General features: G+C 44.3%; 1 protein-coding gene across 1 annotated transcript in view; it reads right to left on the bottom strand.

Moving 5' to 3' along the window:
• Window positions 1–17082, bottom strand: part of LRP8 (LDL receptor related protein 8) — a 169426-nt gene that overhangs the window by 33639 nt on the left and 118705 nt on the right. Inside the window, exon 4 of the mRNA XM_062581114.1 lies at window positions 3405–3533. Coding sequence (XP_062437098.1) covers window positions 3405–3533 — 129 coding nt within the window. The remainder of the gene's footprint in view (window positions 1–3404; window positions 3534–17082) is intronic.

Genomic DNA, 17082 nt, shown 5'->3' with positions numbered 1-17082 from the left:
CTTGCCCTATTCTTACATTTTTTTGAATGACATTGATATCATATTCCTTGTTTTCCTATCATGCCCCTTCATGCTGTAGCATCCTCCCTTAACTTGGGCTGTGAACACTTTGACATAAGCATAGGTGGTTTGCACAGCCGCAGCACAGCCAGTCCATTATCAAATGCAGAAATGCAGGCTGAAGCGATGTTTATAAACTCCATATTTAGCATAAGTTCTTTTGAAGGATTATAACACTAAGAGACAGTTATTCCTATCAAGAAATAGGAATAACTGTCATTAAAATGCCTTTAGAGTATCACATTAGCTCGAAGTAATAGTTTTATTAACACAGATTTAGAAAGGGTTTGGGGTTTTTCTCCTGGATGCCTTTACTTGCAGTATCTTCAAGCCATCTTCCGCTTGTTTATTGCGTGTGTAAGCGCTCAACATGCAAATTACCCTGAGCACAACTAAAATCCCTTCCAAACCTTCATCCAGAGAGATGTATTACTTAGACATGTTTGCTGGCTACGTGAGTGGTGCAGCCTTTGCTATGAAAGGTGCTCTGCTCCAAGGGGCTGCAGTTGTGAACTACAGTTAAAATGAGAACTGAAAAGCGAATGTAAAAAGAAGAGGTTTGAACCTAGGAACATTTTTTTTTTTTTTTTGAATCAGCTGCTGAGATGAGAGAAAAGGGATGAAGGGATCTAAATAGTGAAGAAATAAGAATGGTAACAGAGTATCAGTGGAGCAGCTTAGTGGAGTTTATCAGATTTGGATAAAAGCCAGGATAGCTATCAATCCTCCGTGAGCTCTCAGAGTTTAAACATTTGTCTATATCCATGAGGAAAACGCCTCAATTCAACAACCAAGCTTACTGAAAAAGCTCCCACTGCCACCATTCAGCAGCGTCTCCTCCGTTCCCTTCTCCAAGAGAATTTAATGCGGTTGAAAGGTGCTGAGTTGACAGACATCAAAGACAAAAAAAGCCTCTGATGTTTGCACCTACCTGCACCCCCCTCCCCAATCCCCACCATAGTGGAAGCTGAGATCGTGCCCATCGGTGTCTTTCCGCCCAGTCCCAGCCAGAGGACTTCCCAGCCCAGGCTTGGACAGAGCAGTGACCCTCAGCAGCCACTGCCAAACGACACGCACCGAGCGGGCAGCCTGTTTGTGAACAGCATCCGATCTCAGGAACTAAATGAAAACCTCTAATCCACTTCACAAGAGCTTCCCAACAAGCATCAGCAGATGATAATTTGTCCTTAGATTAAATTTCCATTTTAAAAACCTTCATGTGCTCTAAAGAAGTGGAAGATAAGCAACACAAGAGACACTGAAACATCCAAAAGGGAAACACTCAGCTGTTTTAAACCCATTAATAGCATCATTATACTGAAATCACATTGCATTCGGAACATGATTTCAATTCATTTTTGGGGCTACCTCAGAGCCTTGGGGAAAAAAAGGTTCAAAGCAAGCAATTTTAGATTTTTTTTTTATAAGTAACAGACTCTATGAGAAAACAACTATTTACATAAGCAGAGGCACTGAATTAGTGGAGGCAGCTACCTATGTCAAATTTGCTTTAACTTCACTAACTCATATTGCAAAAAGAATTGTTTTTTCACTAGCAATTAAAATTCTTTTCTGAACTTGCCTTTAATACAAAAGTGCTTCCTATTCAATGGAAAAAATATGAACACTACAGAGAGAACATTAGGACTTCCATACAGATAACAAATGAAATGCTTGAAAACTTCCAAAATAACTTGATTAGCTCAAGGGACATAGGACCTGCGGCGTAAGAACATAACCAAGTTACTGCATTTTAATAACGTATTGCTTAGGAACTGTGTATGCCCACGTGAACCAGGAGCAACCGCACAGCACCCTGTGCCCTTGCATTGCTACAAAGCCCTCCTGTGGGAGCTGCCCAGAGCAAGCAGAGAGCTCAGCACACCTGCAGCAACCTCCAACCAACACTTTTGACTTGTAAGTCATTTCAAATATGGAAAGGAGATGCTTTGGAAAATGTGTCTCATGTGTAGTTAAGCAAATTAGACCCAGTACTTCTGAGAAGTGCAAAGCAGAAGGACAAGAAGTCAATGGGCATGAGTTTGCAATAGGGAAAATTTCAACTGGAGACAGGGAAAAATGCTTTAAAACGAGTGACTAAACACTGGAACAGGTTCCTCAGACAGTAAAATATTTGGCAAGATGATATTTTCTGTGAGAAAACTGACTGCACAGAAATAAATGTATCCACGGTGTTTTACTCAGAACCACAAAACTTTCTCATGAAACCATTTTCATTACACAACTTCAGTAAAGCAGATATAATGTTGATTAAGAACTAGGCAGGCATCAGAGCTCAAATTCCAATTACCAAATGAGGAAACATCACCAAGTTTCCATGTTATTATTCAACAATATCACTAATAATCTAGAAGTAAAAAGAAAACTGCTGATTTCATCTGCCATGAGAGTCACACAGAGCAAGAGACAGCTTCTTAAGAGCCCAGGATCCTTTCACAAGAATAATTTAATAAAGACAAACAAAAATATATGAAAACCGGATTAGAAAGGTTATTTTACTTCTGCCCGTCCTAGTAAGACTGATACTCCCTAAGTTCTGCTGGTCTGTATAAAGAGAAAATTGGAAAATCAGTTGGGATACAAAAAGGAGCCACAGAAATGAGTCAAGCACTCACTGAAAAGAAAATACTTGACAATAAGAAGTATAAAGAACTAAATATGTTTTAGTCTCATCCACAGAGACAGTTTGAGAAATGACTTGATTGCACAGAGTTGGAGTTTTCAGAGGGAAAACACTATTAGAGAACTCTCTTATTCAGCAGAGAAAGGCCTAATAAAAGGCAACGGCCATTTAGGGACATAATTTAAGACCGTTACAGTAAATAGCGTATCATTGTCTCGCTGGCCAGTCAAGTCAACAAATTATTTATAAAGAAACGCCCAGGCCTATTTATTACGTCTCCATGGAGGCTAACTTTAGCCCCTAGGACTATACTCTGCTGGAGGAGGGAGGTGACACTAAACTACTGGGCTGTCACAGACAAGGGTCTGAACTTCGTTACTTAAGCTCTTATAAAGTTATCTGGGTACTAATGCTGACACTCGTGTTTCAAACTGACTACCTACAGTCTACTACAGAGGTAAAAGACCACTCAGTTCTCCATACAGTTCACTTTATATTCTTCAGCCAGCTCCAACTGGAGAAGTCTTTTTTTTCCTCTCTTTTACTAAAATTCACTACTTAGCATTGCAAATGTGGAGTGAATGAATTTTGTTGGCAGGAAAAGCCATCCCTTTACATGCAATTTGTAAAAGTCACTTTAGGACTTTTACAGTCCTCAATGGAGACGTTGCATATGTATTAAAGCATTACTCTCACTCACCAGGAGTGCAACCAGCCTCATCAATACCGCTCTCACAGTCCTTCTGCCCATCACATCTCCAGGACGACGGGATACATTTGTTGCTCAAATCTCCACAGCTAATTTTTTCAGCTGGACATACTTGCTTGGCTAGAAGAGTAAAATAAATAAATAAAAAGATTAACATAAATCTAGATGTTGCTAACATAATTTGCATGTTTAAAGTTATTTTAATTTTGCACTGCTCAATCTGCCCACATATTGCAGTGAGACCCCAAGTCAGCCACAGTTTTGAGGTACGACTGCTTAAGTCTTCTCTTGTTTGAGGGTCCCCAAGAGAAATCACAATGCTTTTAAGTTCAGAAAAAAGTTTCTTTCAACAAAATCCCAGAAACTTAACTTTAAAATTTCAAAATTTTTAATGCCTTTTAAAACTTAAAAAAAGCAAAGCAGAACAGAACTCATGGGTGCACGACTTCTCCTGGCCACCACTGCCTCGCAGGCAGGTTCTCACCTGTGGCCACCTCGGTGGCTCTGAGCTGCTGCTCACGTTCCCTAGTGCTCCGGTGGTCTCCTTGCCTATTCCCACCTCCCCCCTGCCCCACACTAGCCCTGCACCGCTGCAGGTAACACTGGACAAACTGCTCTGCAAATACGACCTGCAAATATGTCAGAAAAATAAGTTGCCTGATTTTAGCATCAGAATTTATTTTGTGTGTTTGGTCTTGTAGGGCAATTTCTAAACTTCATGCTCTAGGCAGATTATGGTCAGTAAACCTGAGAAAATAAATGGAAAGCATAAGCAGGAACTCACATATGCTACACAAACCTAGACTAGAGGTGACTGTGATTTAAGCAAAAGTCCTCGTACATGCAAGAATGCAGCTACGAAAAAAAAACTGCCAAATTTATCTGGAACCAAACAAGCTGTGAAGCTTAATCTCTCTGTATAACTATTTTGCATTGCTAAAATTCCTTTCTTTTTCCTGCAATAAGATACTTGCTATTCATACTAGTCGGAAGAGCAACATATCTACATTTATTGTGACAAGGTTGCTTGAATGCATAATGTTCCACAGTTTAAACAATATATTCTTTTGAATGTAAAATGTTGCACAGTTTAAACAATATATTCTCTGGAATCATTATCCAATTGGGTAGATTTGCTTATTAAAAACAGCAATTACTCCTTCTGCAAAAAATAAGCATTGGTTGCAAACAGATTTTTCCGTTGGTGCTAATGATGGTAATGTTATATATGGCTGCAGGCTCACTGAAAAGGCAAGAACCTAAATTCTGAATTAAAAATACCTTTTGCATTGCAAAGATTTTTATGCACCTCCAGCCAGCTTCCCAGGTGCTGAGCAAGGGAGGATAGAAACAGCACCTCTCCCTTCCCACCCGCACCCCAAGGCCTTCGAGGGGCCTCTTACAGCCCCGAAGCATCAATCAGCTGCTCAGGAAGATGTGTCAGCTAATCCCAGATTTCCCTGGCTTCGCCCCACCTGGAATCTCTATATAGAGCTTTGTTACCAGAAGCTGTGGGTAAGCAATGCATCAAGAAAAATTAGCTCCTGCCACAGATGGACAGTTAATAACATATGTAATGAAGTTTTATAACCCTGGGGCAAGACAGCACCTTTGCTGAAATTTGCTTGTGGCTTGCCTAAATAATATTTATGAATGCTGCATAATCTATGGAGGGGAAAAAAGCATTCTACATAGCCTTTTTAAATATTATTATTAGCAGGAATAAAAGTCACCCAACAGTAGGAAGGCACGTGGGAGCTGACGCCGGCCACCACAGCAGGGCACAGCCTCCCTGGACTGCTGAACTGAAGATTAGGCTTTTTTCCCTGCAAATACAGTGCGAAGGGGCGACGTCGCCTGGCTCTGGTGCTCCAGGAGCCCTGGGGGGACTTTGCGATGTGAGCAGCCGTGCCGCCGCAGAGCCCCCCTTGTCCCACTCGGCCCCAGCTGGGCCTGTGTTGAGGTTTGCTCCTCTCCTGCTTGGGGGTTTTGGTTTTTACCACCACCAAAGTTAATGCTCAGAAATGTAAGAAAAATCTCTTTCCTCTCTAAAATTTCTTACTCCCAATGATTCGCCACGTTTTTGTGCTTTGAGCATTTTCCTCCTGGCCGCATTTGTGCGGTGCATTCAAGGGCAAAGTTTGCACCTGACCGGCACACTGACAAAAATTGGAAACTAAAATTAAAAATCAAGGAGAGACTTCTTAATCAGGTTGCTGGTCCACATCCCCAAAAAGTGTTCTAGTTCTTCTTGTTCAGACTATTTCGATGGAGAGAAATTCCCCTGCGATGCCAAGTCAAACCTGCTTCTTCATGCTCACGGTAACTCTCCCTGGAGAACAAAGCGGGTCAAGACACGTGGGAATACGTTCCACACACCCGATTTTGCAGAAGGTGACACATAATTATATAATGCTGTCATAACCTGGCGTGATCACCAACCAGCAAAAAGGTAATTTATTGCTCACAATTCAAGTGTGGGCATTACTTTTGTTTGGCTGCTGTGGGCAGATGTTTAATAGCTTTGGGAAGATGAAAGGCTTGGTGAGGTAGAGACAGAAGGTTCCTACTGAGGGCAAGCAATCTCCGTGTTAATCATCTCGCTGATGGAGCAATTACAGATGCTTAAAAAAATGTAAATCAAAGCCTGGAGTCGCAGGGAGGCAGCAACGGAAGCTGCTGTTGGCCGCGGTTTACCAGCTCTTCACGTCCCACTGGTTTCTGCACCCAAGTGACCGTTGCATGGAGGCCGTGAGCTGGAGGAGCACCAGCAGATAACAGCAGGATCTTGTATAAGACTTAGAGCAAGGTTTTGATGAAAATCTTTCCGATTATTTCAGCACGCTTCCTCCCCCTTGACCACCCTGGAGATGCTGGGGTAGCACGAGTGGGCTCAATGTGGTTGCCCGTACCACGAAACCGGCTTGTAGCGAGCTCAACCCAGGCTGATGTTTCTACACACTGCTTACACAAACCCAGGCCTTCGGGACTTACGTGACCAAAATGTTTACTTTCTCCCTTCCTCTTCACCCACTCAAAAAGGAAAGGGTCAGGGCCGTACGTGACAGTGAGAGCTCGTACCCTGGATGCATTCTGGACCAGCACAAGCTATAGCAAGGTCTGCCTTTTCAGAAAAAAACACCATTAAACAACTCAGTTGAAATGTCAGACACATCAAGACCAATTTATCACAATGAACTGCAAATGCCAAGGATGGACAATAATGGTTTATTTATAAGGAGACAAGAGCAAAGAAGACAAGAAGGTTCCATTTACTCACTACCGCCAATGGCACATTCTTCTTTTTCTTTACAGGAGGCTATGAAGTCTTTCACAGAGCCATAGAGCCTAACTGGCGCCCCACTGTTTGCTTCCTCTTGTGCCACTGCTGTGCTTTTCAGGCTCCGGACATCATGTATATTCAAGAAAGCCCAAGAAAACAGAATTGATTTACTTTCAGAAGACCATTTGTCAGGTTCTCACCAAACAGGTATCCCACGAGCATACACAAAATGCAATTAAGCAACTTCTGCTGGTGGGAAACCCACACAAGGGTTCGCCAGCAGGCTGCACCCAGGCAAAGAATGGCCTCTGTGGAAACACATCATCTCGCAGGTCTGAGCGGTTTCCTCTGCCTCTTGAAAATATCCCCCCCACCTCCTCCCAACCACCCTCCCCTCCTTTTTCCCAGGTTCTTTAGGAAGGAAAACCAAATTGATAACTGAATTCTTGCAACAGAGAAAATACCATACCAGAATGGTTTTATTCACTTCTGACATGTCAATAACTTTATCCTGCAAAACTTCCTATGCGACTTTCTTAATGGACTTTGAAAAGCCTCCCTCTCCCCCTCAGAGAGGGTTTAGGAATGTTTTTTGGTTTTAAAGGGATGCTTGGTTTTTAATAAGGCCCTCTCCTCAGCCACTGCCCTCAAATCTTCCGTCATAGCTGGCCGTTGCTATCCCAGAGCCATACCAGTTCACAGGTGCCTACGTGCACCTTTGTGCCTCCACTGGGACGAGCACAGCTGGCAACTGAGCCCCTGCTCAGGAGGGTGCAGGGCACCAAAGGGGGAGATCGTTTATGGAAATTCAGGACTCCAAGTTCCCGAGTTTGTGAGACTTATGATTCAAAACCATATTTCAGTCATAAGTCTGTTACAGAAGAGACATGCCTGTGTATTCTAGGCTACATTTGCCACCAACTGATGGTGGTGCCCCAGGACACGAGTGACACTGGCTTCCACCCCGCCTGCCCACAGGGTCACTCCGTAGCTCACAGCAGGTTGCTGCTGCTTTAGCTCCCTTCACTGAACTCTGCAAGGTGCTACCAGATCTTCTGCTGAAGAGCCCTATGCAACCCCCTGGTTATATCCAGCTAATCTCCCTTATCCTCCCAGTGCCAAGGGAACCCGAAACAAATTGTATCAGGCAAACTCCTCGTTTACAGTGAGAAGTGCTTGCATGGGGGAGCAGCACCCCGACGGATGCGGCCCAAGGGTTTGTCTCGCACTGATGCGCCTGGCCTGCCATGACTGCGCAGCAACGTCCCCAAGCCCCCGGCTCAGCTGGCTGCCTGCGGCCGCATCTGTGTCCTCATAACGCACAAGCAACCCCACGAGCCCGTTCCTGGCTACGGCAGACAGAGGATTATTTCCGCAAAGATCAGGACGCTGCAGGCAGCCTCCCCTCACGCTGTGTCAAGCCACGCACCACGAGCATGTGTGCGCGAGGGCAGGCTCTGCACACACTGGTACCTTCTACTGAAGTCCCTGCAACTCTGTCACCAGCAGTACTCGGTTTGCTCACCGTGTTTATACTGCGCATACGCTTGAAACCACTAAGAAAATAGAGGAGACTTTACGTTTCCAGCTGAAAGCGGTCCAGGCCAAAACGAACGCCACAATTAGGGACTTACGTGAATTATGGCCACGGCATCGGGAGACTTGCAACGAGACCAAATCAACACCCTAACAGACCCTGCTGCCGGCAGGCTGGGCCAGGGAGGCCGACCCAGGCACCACCGATTCCCAGGATCCTGAGTTCCCAGGGAACTCAGACTGCTCCTACCTCACTCTACGCTCTGGAGCACGTAAGTATGCGCTTACGTGCAATAAACCTTTGTGGGAGCACGCAAAGGCAAAGCAGTAGCAAAACCCATCCTTTCAGCAGAAAAAAGATAATTAATGGCTATTACATTTAAACTTTGAACATAAATTATAAGAAATGATCCAAAAGACGAATTGGGAAAGCTACTAAGAAAACATAACTAAAAAGGTCAAGAAATCCTAAGATCATTAACATGATTAACAGTTCAAATGCCTCATAAAAAGCTCAATTCTGCAGCATGATTTGTTTGATAGTGACTCATGTTCAGAGGTTCCCAAGGGAATGGAAAAGGATTTACACAGACTTAACTCTGCGGCACTGAGTAGTACAGCCTGTACGAAGCGCATTCTTGCGTGCTTGTAAGAAAGGCTTCTAGCCAACAGCACGGGTTAGGAGCCGGCAACTATCACCCAGCTCCCTTTCCACCCGGAGACCGGAGGGATAAAATCGGCTAAGTGTGCAAAGGTTTCCGCGTGCCCGGAACGGGGGGTACGTTCCTTGCTCTCGAACAGGCTACCACGTTTGCAGTTAGCACCTCTGAGATCACAGTGACATAATCAGGAATGCAAAACCCCAGGATTAAGCCTAATTATTGAAATACAGACTCCCTGTACAGATTTAAAGCAAGGTACAGGAAAGGCTTTTGTGGGAAAGGTGTTTCAGACAGGCAGGTATTACAGCCAACCTCAGTGAAGAAAGTGATTCTCACGGGTAGCACCAACAGATCTGTTATCTAAACTGTATTTGAACACAGTGTAAAGAGCTAGGATATTTCTATATATGTACATATATATATCTCCTTCTCTGGAGATCTTTAAGGCCCACCTGGATGCAACCCTGTCTACCATGCTCTAGGTGAGCCTGCTGAGCAGGGGGTTTGGACTAGATGATCTCCAGAGGTCCCTGCCAACCTCACTGATTCTATATGGGGCAGGGAGGGGAAAAAAGGCATCAGGCTTTAGAGTGACACATAACCAAGCTTCAGTCAATCATCTCTATGGGCGAGCAAGGATCCTTTACCAAAGGTCAGAGCTATCCCGACATCTTCGGGGTTGGTTGGTTCCCAAACCTTTCCCAGAAGCAGGGGATATTGGCACAGCTGAAGGCAACGTGCAGGACAGAGGACTAGTACTCTGGGGCTGCTAGCACATCGTTTATCTCAGATTCATGGTTGCTATGTCTTATTCACTCCCTCTAAAAACAAAATCATCAACCTGGGATGAGAAGAGCATTTCCTTCCCCTCAGTCACACCAGCAGGGCTATAGCTGCTTCAGTATTTCCGCAACATAGCAAATGTTCACTTGCTACAATCATCTGAGCATGTCTCACCTAATTAATTTCATAGCTCTGCAAGGCTTAATTTTTATTTTGATGGCACTTCCATTCTTTATCTGTGCTGCACAACAGGCCCAGTTGTTGTTGTTTTAAATTATCTAACTCCTGTGAAACGATAGGGTTTTTAGCAGTGCCCATACAATACACAGTGGCATTCCCCCACTGGCAAGTCTGAGTGAGCAGACAGGAGACCAGTCTCTAAGACATCATAAGCGATATTTAAGTATAAAAAGAGCTACGTGATATAATAAGGCCTCTCTCCTCCCAGAGAGACCACATTTTATTATCTGCTATTATGCACATGGGAAGTCAACGTATCAGCCGTTCCCCGAGAACCCTTCAGCAGCTTTTATGCCTGAGCAATTCATACAAGCAAAACCCTCCCTGGGGACGCGCAAAGCCCCAGCACAGAGGCTGCGCAATTCCTCAACACGGGCCATCCTCGGGCTGCCTCGGCCTCTGCGCACCAGCCAGTTCACTCAGCCCAGCATCTCACTGCCAACAGGACGATGTCCCCAAGCACTGGTTTGGTTAGAGATGCACGAATCTCTCTAATAAACCCAACCGAGACGTAACACAACCCACGGATTGCAATCTTTACTGTCGTTTTATGCAGGCTCTGGACAGCGGTAACATGCAGAACTCCCACCACCACTTACCCACGTCTCGACAGGGCTAGGGGGTGTTGAACCTGCTGCAGAGCTGAGCACAAGGGGCAAGACCCTTTATGGGGGCAGAGGAAGGTGCACAGCAGAAAAAGACAGAAAAGGTCTAAAACAGCCAAGGTTAATGCAGTTACTCCACCTCACCTGAGTAAAGCAACATTATACCATGTGTAGCCACGCAAGATACCACGGACCGCTTGCCACCTTCAAATGCTACAGACAGTTTCACAACTTTCCTGACACCGCAGCCATCTGGTCTTTAGACATGTCTACTCCAATTAAGCCAGAGAGGATACTAATACAGCCCTGTAATGACCGACAGTGGCCAGTTCAAGCATTACGAGCGCCCTCTTGGCTCACGGGGACCATAAGGCAGCTTTCACAAACCGAAGCCTGAGGCTGGCTGCTGCTCTTCCCGCTGCTGCCAGCTTTGGCCTCTGCGTGTCTTCTCTCCGGGTAACACAAATCCATGCTTTACTCGGGGCTTATCACAAAGAACATTCAAGCATAGAGGGAAAATCCTGGCCCAAGGAATTTTGCTACCAACTTGAAGTGAACTGGCCACAGACCACGCTGACAGCTTCCAAAACGGGTCCAGCCACCGGTCCACCCCAGCCTGCATCCTGGAGGCCAGTATTAGATGCAGAAACCAAGCAGCAGATACCCTTGCCGACCGCTCCTTTTACTCGCATTAAGCTGCATAAGGCTATTACTCCCACTGTGATTTTTAAGAGGAGAATCACTGTACAACGGGTTTTGCTCTGTCTGGGCCCCCAGGCAAGCTGGAGGCAGAAGGGCTGGGTGCTGCCCCATCCCGGCAAACCCCAGCGCAGTCCCCGCGGAGCCACTGAATCCTCCCGCCCTTCGCCGCCGCACCCAGGGCAACACTGCAGCTTTATTAACATCAACCTCCTTTGCTAAAGGTTTGGTGATAAAATACTTTGCAGTACAGTACATAGTAACTCAGTCCTATTCCCCCTGGTGATTTGTCCCCCAGCAGTTCAAAAGCATCCTGGAGCAGAATTTTCGCACAGATTACTGGACAAGAGGCTCATTCACACTTTACTGAACGAAATACGCTTCATTATTCTTATTTTACAGATACCATTGACAGGCTGTTTTCTAGCCTTCTTTCAACTCTGCAGCACTATGACTCTGAACTGGTAAAAGTTGGTTTCTAGAAATAACTCCTTTCCTTTTTACTGGCTGTAACGCAGTTTAGGACAAGCCTCCAGCCACGGCACCTTGGTCACTAGTCACCTTCTCAGACAAGGGGCTGCGCACAGGACCAGGAGCCAAGACAACTGGTTTCTGGTCTTGCTGCTGGCTTTTGGTCCCTTCTGTGGTTTTAGGCAAAGTGCAAACTCTCAGCTTTTCATCCCATGAGATAAATATGTGAAGACAGTTACATCCCTGTATTGCCAAGATTATCCTTCTAGCTAAAATTTCTGCATCTCTTTGGACTAAAAAGAGAAATGTCTCTGCAAGGGTGGCTCTGTTTCCCAGGGTCAATACGCAGACTGTGAATTTGAAAGTACTGAAGAAATCAAAGTCAGCGCTGCTCAGAAGGATGCTGGAAGGAAGCTGGCAGCCAGTTAACTTGGAAAATAAGGCTGGTGGGAACAAATGGTACGAAAAAAGTTCTAATGACCCTTGCAGTAAGTGGCTGTGCACTGCCCGTGCCCACTCAGCAGCCACATAAGCCAAGAACTGTGTGGTGCTGACTTCCACTTCCACCAATTTCCAGCAAAACCCACTGACTTAAACTGAGGTAGCAGAAGAGTACTTAGACCAAAAATTGAGATTGTAAAATAATATATAGATAACCAATACTATACTACCTACGTTTTCCCATGGCAGTTCCTGTCTCTTGCTCTTATCATTTAAGCAGTAACTAGCAAACTGTCAGATATTCTAATACCATCCTAAAGATAAGGACAGTTTGATATCTAATGAACTCCTAATGAATATACCGTTAATTGCATAACTTTCCATCAGTACAACTACTCTTCGATTCATCAAGGACATTAAACAGCTTCCCTGCTTTTGAGCTTCCTTATAATTAATAATATATTCTTCCCACTTCTAAATATAAACTATAATGAGCTGCTTTAAAGAATCCAAGCCGCACTTCTCCTTTTGATCAAGAGGACACGCGCCGGAGCTTGTTCAGCGGAAGCCGTCTTCAACCACAACTTGTCTGCCAGCTTCCCAGTGGGCTGAATCCTGAAGGCAAGGTGCCTACCTCGAGCAGGTCTGCCAGCCCCAGAAAGCCCCCTCTTCTATCCAAAACATCGTGTCCTTTTATCTTTGGGGATGCATTGTGCAGATTAAATATGTACAGAGGTATTCTTCTATATTAGATAACTGCTGTTCAATGAAGAATAATCAGCTCTGTGGGAACTGTGCTGTCAATCCCCCTGCCATGCAGCACGCTAATATTCCGTGGCAAACCCACATCAGTGGCATCTCTCCTCCACGTGCCATGGCCCCTCTCAGAGCTTTCCCCATTCACCATTCTCTTCTGCTTTCCTGAGGAAAGATCTCCAAGAATCCCAGAGCAGCAGGAGGCTTTCTTGACCCTTGTGATGGACAGCATCTGTTCTGCCTGTCCTTAATTTGAACATCACATTTCTTAAGAGATTTAAAATTAGCAGTTGAGGTTTCACCTTTTAAAAAGGAGAGGAATCCTTTCAGAGCAAGTGAGCCCTTTTAGGAGAAGGAAGTGTTCAGAGTATGGGCACGGGCAAGAGCTAGGCCAGCAGGAGCGTGGCAGCGAACCGGGGAAGGCTAGGGAGAAGAGCAAGAGCAGGCACAGCCAGCTCGCACCCTGCTGGAAAAACAAACCTTTTAGGGGTACACAGGCGCCTCTACACAGTTAGCTGCAGCTCAAAAAGGTATTTGAAGACATCAGACAGACACTTGCCCAAAACTAAGCCTGGATGCAGGAATCGCCCTGAACGGGTATGAAAAGAGTTGTATATAAACACTTTTTAAAATTTCTATTCTGACAGAGCAGTTACTTTTATTCTAGTTAATAACACTAATTTTTATTCTAATTCAAGCTGCTCTTGGGCCTTACGGCATTTTTGGACATCTTCAGGTGCTAACTACAAGGAAAAGATCTAGGCAGTTCCACCTGCGGGCTCTGGCTGATGGAGGACCTGGCACAGTATCATTTGATCTCCTTTCTACCACCTCTCTGTCATATATTCTTTATACAGCCTTCACGGTTAAGTCAAATCGCATGTCACGAAAAACACATACTATCTTTTTAACAAGGTGGTGATTCAACCAAGAAACAGCGGCAACTGAGACAACTCCTGTCTTTCCTAACAATATGGTGATACAGATTTCTTCTTTTATTCTTGATGGATGTGTTCCCTTATCAGCCTTTCCATGGCTTCATCCAAAACTAAAACCAGCCTGATCAGCACACGCTGTTCTCGGAGCTGTGTGTTGTTGTAGCAACCAGGAACTCAAGTCATGGACCGCAGACCTATTACAGCAGGTGCTGTACAGTGCTCCTTTTAACATTTTAAATTACCAGGAAAATACCAGTTTTTTATTAATTCTCAGAAACTCTCATGAATGTTCCAAAATCTGTTAAAAATAAAATTAAAAAAACAAATCAGCAAACTCACTGGCTGTGTCTTAACACCTTTCAGTGAGTTTGTCAGCACTGCTGATTTAAAACCAGGCAACTCTAATAGCTGCTGTTTAGTAGCAGGGAAGTTGCTAAATGCGCAAATGCATCTTCCTCCTCCCAAGCAGAAATTAGAACAAGTCTAAGCATTTCTGTTTTCCATTACTGTATGCTTACTGTTTTACTCTTTGTTTGATACCACATTATACCATTGTCAGAAATGGATTTGTTTTTCATACACTTTAAGAATTCCTTACAATCCTTAACGTACTGGTAATAAATCACACAGATGTCTCTCTTTATTCAATATCTGTATTTTCTCTCTCGAAACTAGACTAATTAAACCTTCAATATTTTTTATGCTGTTTTCCTATGGAAACAAGGTTTATATGATAAACAAGGATCTCTCTTTGCCCTCTTAATGCACTGTCCAAACAAAAAAAATAAGAATATAAGAGCTCTCAAAGAGAATTAAGTTCCTGTATGTTCAGTGAAAACACCTGAGTAGAATACTCCGCCAGAAGAAGAGGCTGCCACACGAGAGAGACGTTTAAATGCGCGACTTGACTACATCCGCTTCCTTAAACCAGAATTACGTCCACGCGGTAACAGCGCGAGGCCAGGCAGAAGCGTAACACCAGCCCCAAGCCCCCCCGCCCTGCACACCCTTGCAGTAGTGCCTGTTCTCTCTGAACCAGGGTACATACAACAGCCCACGCGAGTCAGGCGAGCGCGCCCGGGGACGGGCAGGACGTGCTCCTGTTGACTTCCAGTTCACGGAGCAGTGACTCGGTCCGTCTAGTCTCTCCGGTGCCCAGGCCCACGTCACCACCCCGTCTTACCTAACGCCGCACATGCACTACCCAGGGCACAGAGCCTGCAGGCCCAGCTGACGGCTTTTAAAAGACAGATTTGTGTGCCTGTATATCGCGTGTTGGCACCGGTCATCCACAGCTTCACCGCTGTGCACCCAACCACCGCATGCAAGGACTGCATGCCACCACTCATCCCTTCTCACCCCCAAAGCCCTCCGATCTCTCCATCCTTCAGGTGGGTTTTGACCTTAGCTCACAGGCTCTAAGGATCTTTGGGCTTGGGGGAAGAGGGTGAGCAACTGCAGTCCAGAGACAGTCAATCAGCACATTTGCAGGTATGAACTACCAGAATTTTTCTTTTGGCTCAGCAGGAGTTAAAACGCATCTTGAAAGGCAGACGCGGCAGCTCCAGTTCTCATAATATTTGATGAGCAGATAGGGATAAATTCACTTCTTCTGGGACATGTGTTACACAACAGCTTCCAGGGGAAGCTGTTTTACACTCCTGTGGAAAAAATATTTCTTCCAAGCCAGGAACAGAGGAGCTAAATGATAAAATCCAAGTGAAGGGGAAGAATATGTAGAACTGTTGCCAGTCTATGAAAAAGCAAAGACTGTTCCAAGAAACACGAAGTTCCTGGTGTTGCATGATCACTGAACATACCTTTCTCAAGGACACGAATCCCGGCTTTTTATCTTTTCCTTCTTTTACACAATTTTGTCCTCCATTTAATACATTTACAGCAACGCAAGGACTGTTTTTTTCAGATTTAGTTTAAATTGGCCTTTGCTAAGCATCATTCTCTAGCTTCTAGCCATCTCCCTTCGCAATGTTTGTACAGTGGCTGTCTCCCTGGTGTTTAGAGATCTCCATAACTAACTCCTCATAGCTCCTTAAATATGGGCAAAGAGAAAAGCACTTTGAGTCATGTTGCTAAATGGAGTCACATCCCAGACTGTCTCCTGAAGCCAACCTTTAAAAATAATGATGCATATTTTATACCACATTACGAAAATATCACAGGCTCTCATCTCATAAAGAAAGCAAAGTAGCAACAGAAAAACTCCTCATGCATTATTCTGTGGAAGGAAATTGTAATGCAGAGCTGAGACACACAAACATATATATGTATATATATGTGTGTATATATATATATATATATGTATATAAGCCTGCATGCAAGCACAACCACAGTATAGTGGCTACTACCAGATAAAACAGAGAACCTTGCATACTGGGACTCAGAACTGTGCCCCAAATTAAGGCCACCACTGGTCCGAGACTACCAAATACAGTTTAGCTCTGTTACTTTTTTTTTTCATTGCAGATATTCTTTAAAATGATATTTCTGTATTTCAAATAAAACAAAGTGTACTCTTTAAACCTGCATAATCTGGAAATGAAAGAAAGGATAGAAAGAATGAACAAAATTCTGCTTTTCCCTCATAATCCTGATGCATAATACTGCTCAATCATTTCTCCTTAAAACTTCACAACCAAAATTACTGGCTCATAGGAAGGAACTAGGAGTAGTTCAAAGCACATCAACAAGATGCAAAATCTGAGAGCACATATGGAAAAGATGACACGGCCAGATGCCCCCCTCCCCACCAGCACTACAGAACCAAAGTCTGCAAAAGAAACTGCTGCCCAGAAGCTGCCAGTTTAGGACGTTCAGCTCAGAAGAACCTGCCTACATTTAGCAGCCAAAAAGGTGCATTTAGAAATCAGAAATCTTTTTCAAAAGCCTTGATCCAGAGCGCTTAAAGACATTTGCTATGCACTTCCGAAAGCCAAGGCTTTACTCCTTTCCACCACTACTTTTAAAATAGTAATTTACGAAAATACTTCATTAAAGAGATACGAAGAAAATTTAAATAAAGGATTATAAAAGAACAACTTAAACATAAAAATTCCCCATATCCTTAACTTTTATTCAGTTAATAAATACACTGGCAAGAAATTAGGTCAAGAAGGGTACCAAAGCTAAGAGCTTTTAACCACATAGTAAAATCCAGCCACAATTCATAGCTCTGTTATTAGCTAGCATCTACCAAGGAGGAACGTTGTCTACAGACTGACCCCAACCATCTAGGAC

Source organism: Rhea pennata, chromosome 8 (genome assembly GCF_028389875.1).
Source record: "Rhea pennata isolate bPtePen1 chromosome 8, bPtePen1.pri, whole genome shotgun sequence".
Lineage (NCBI taxonomy): Eukaryota > Metazoa > Chordata > Aves > Rheiformes > Rheidae > Rhea > Rhea pennata.
This window is presented reverse-complemented; position numbering and strand designations above follow the sequence as displayed.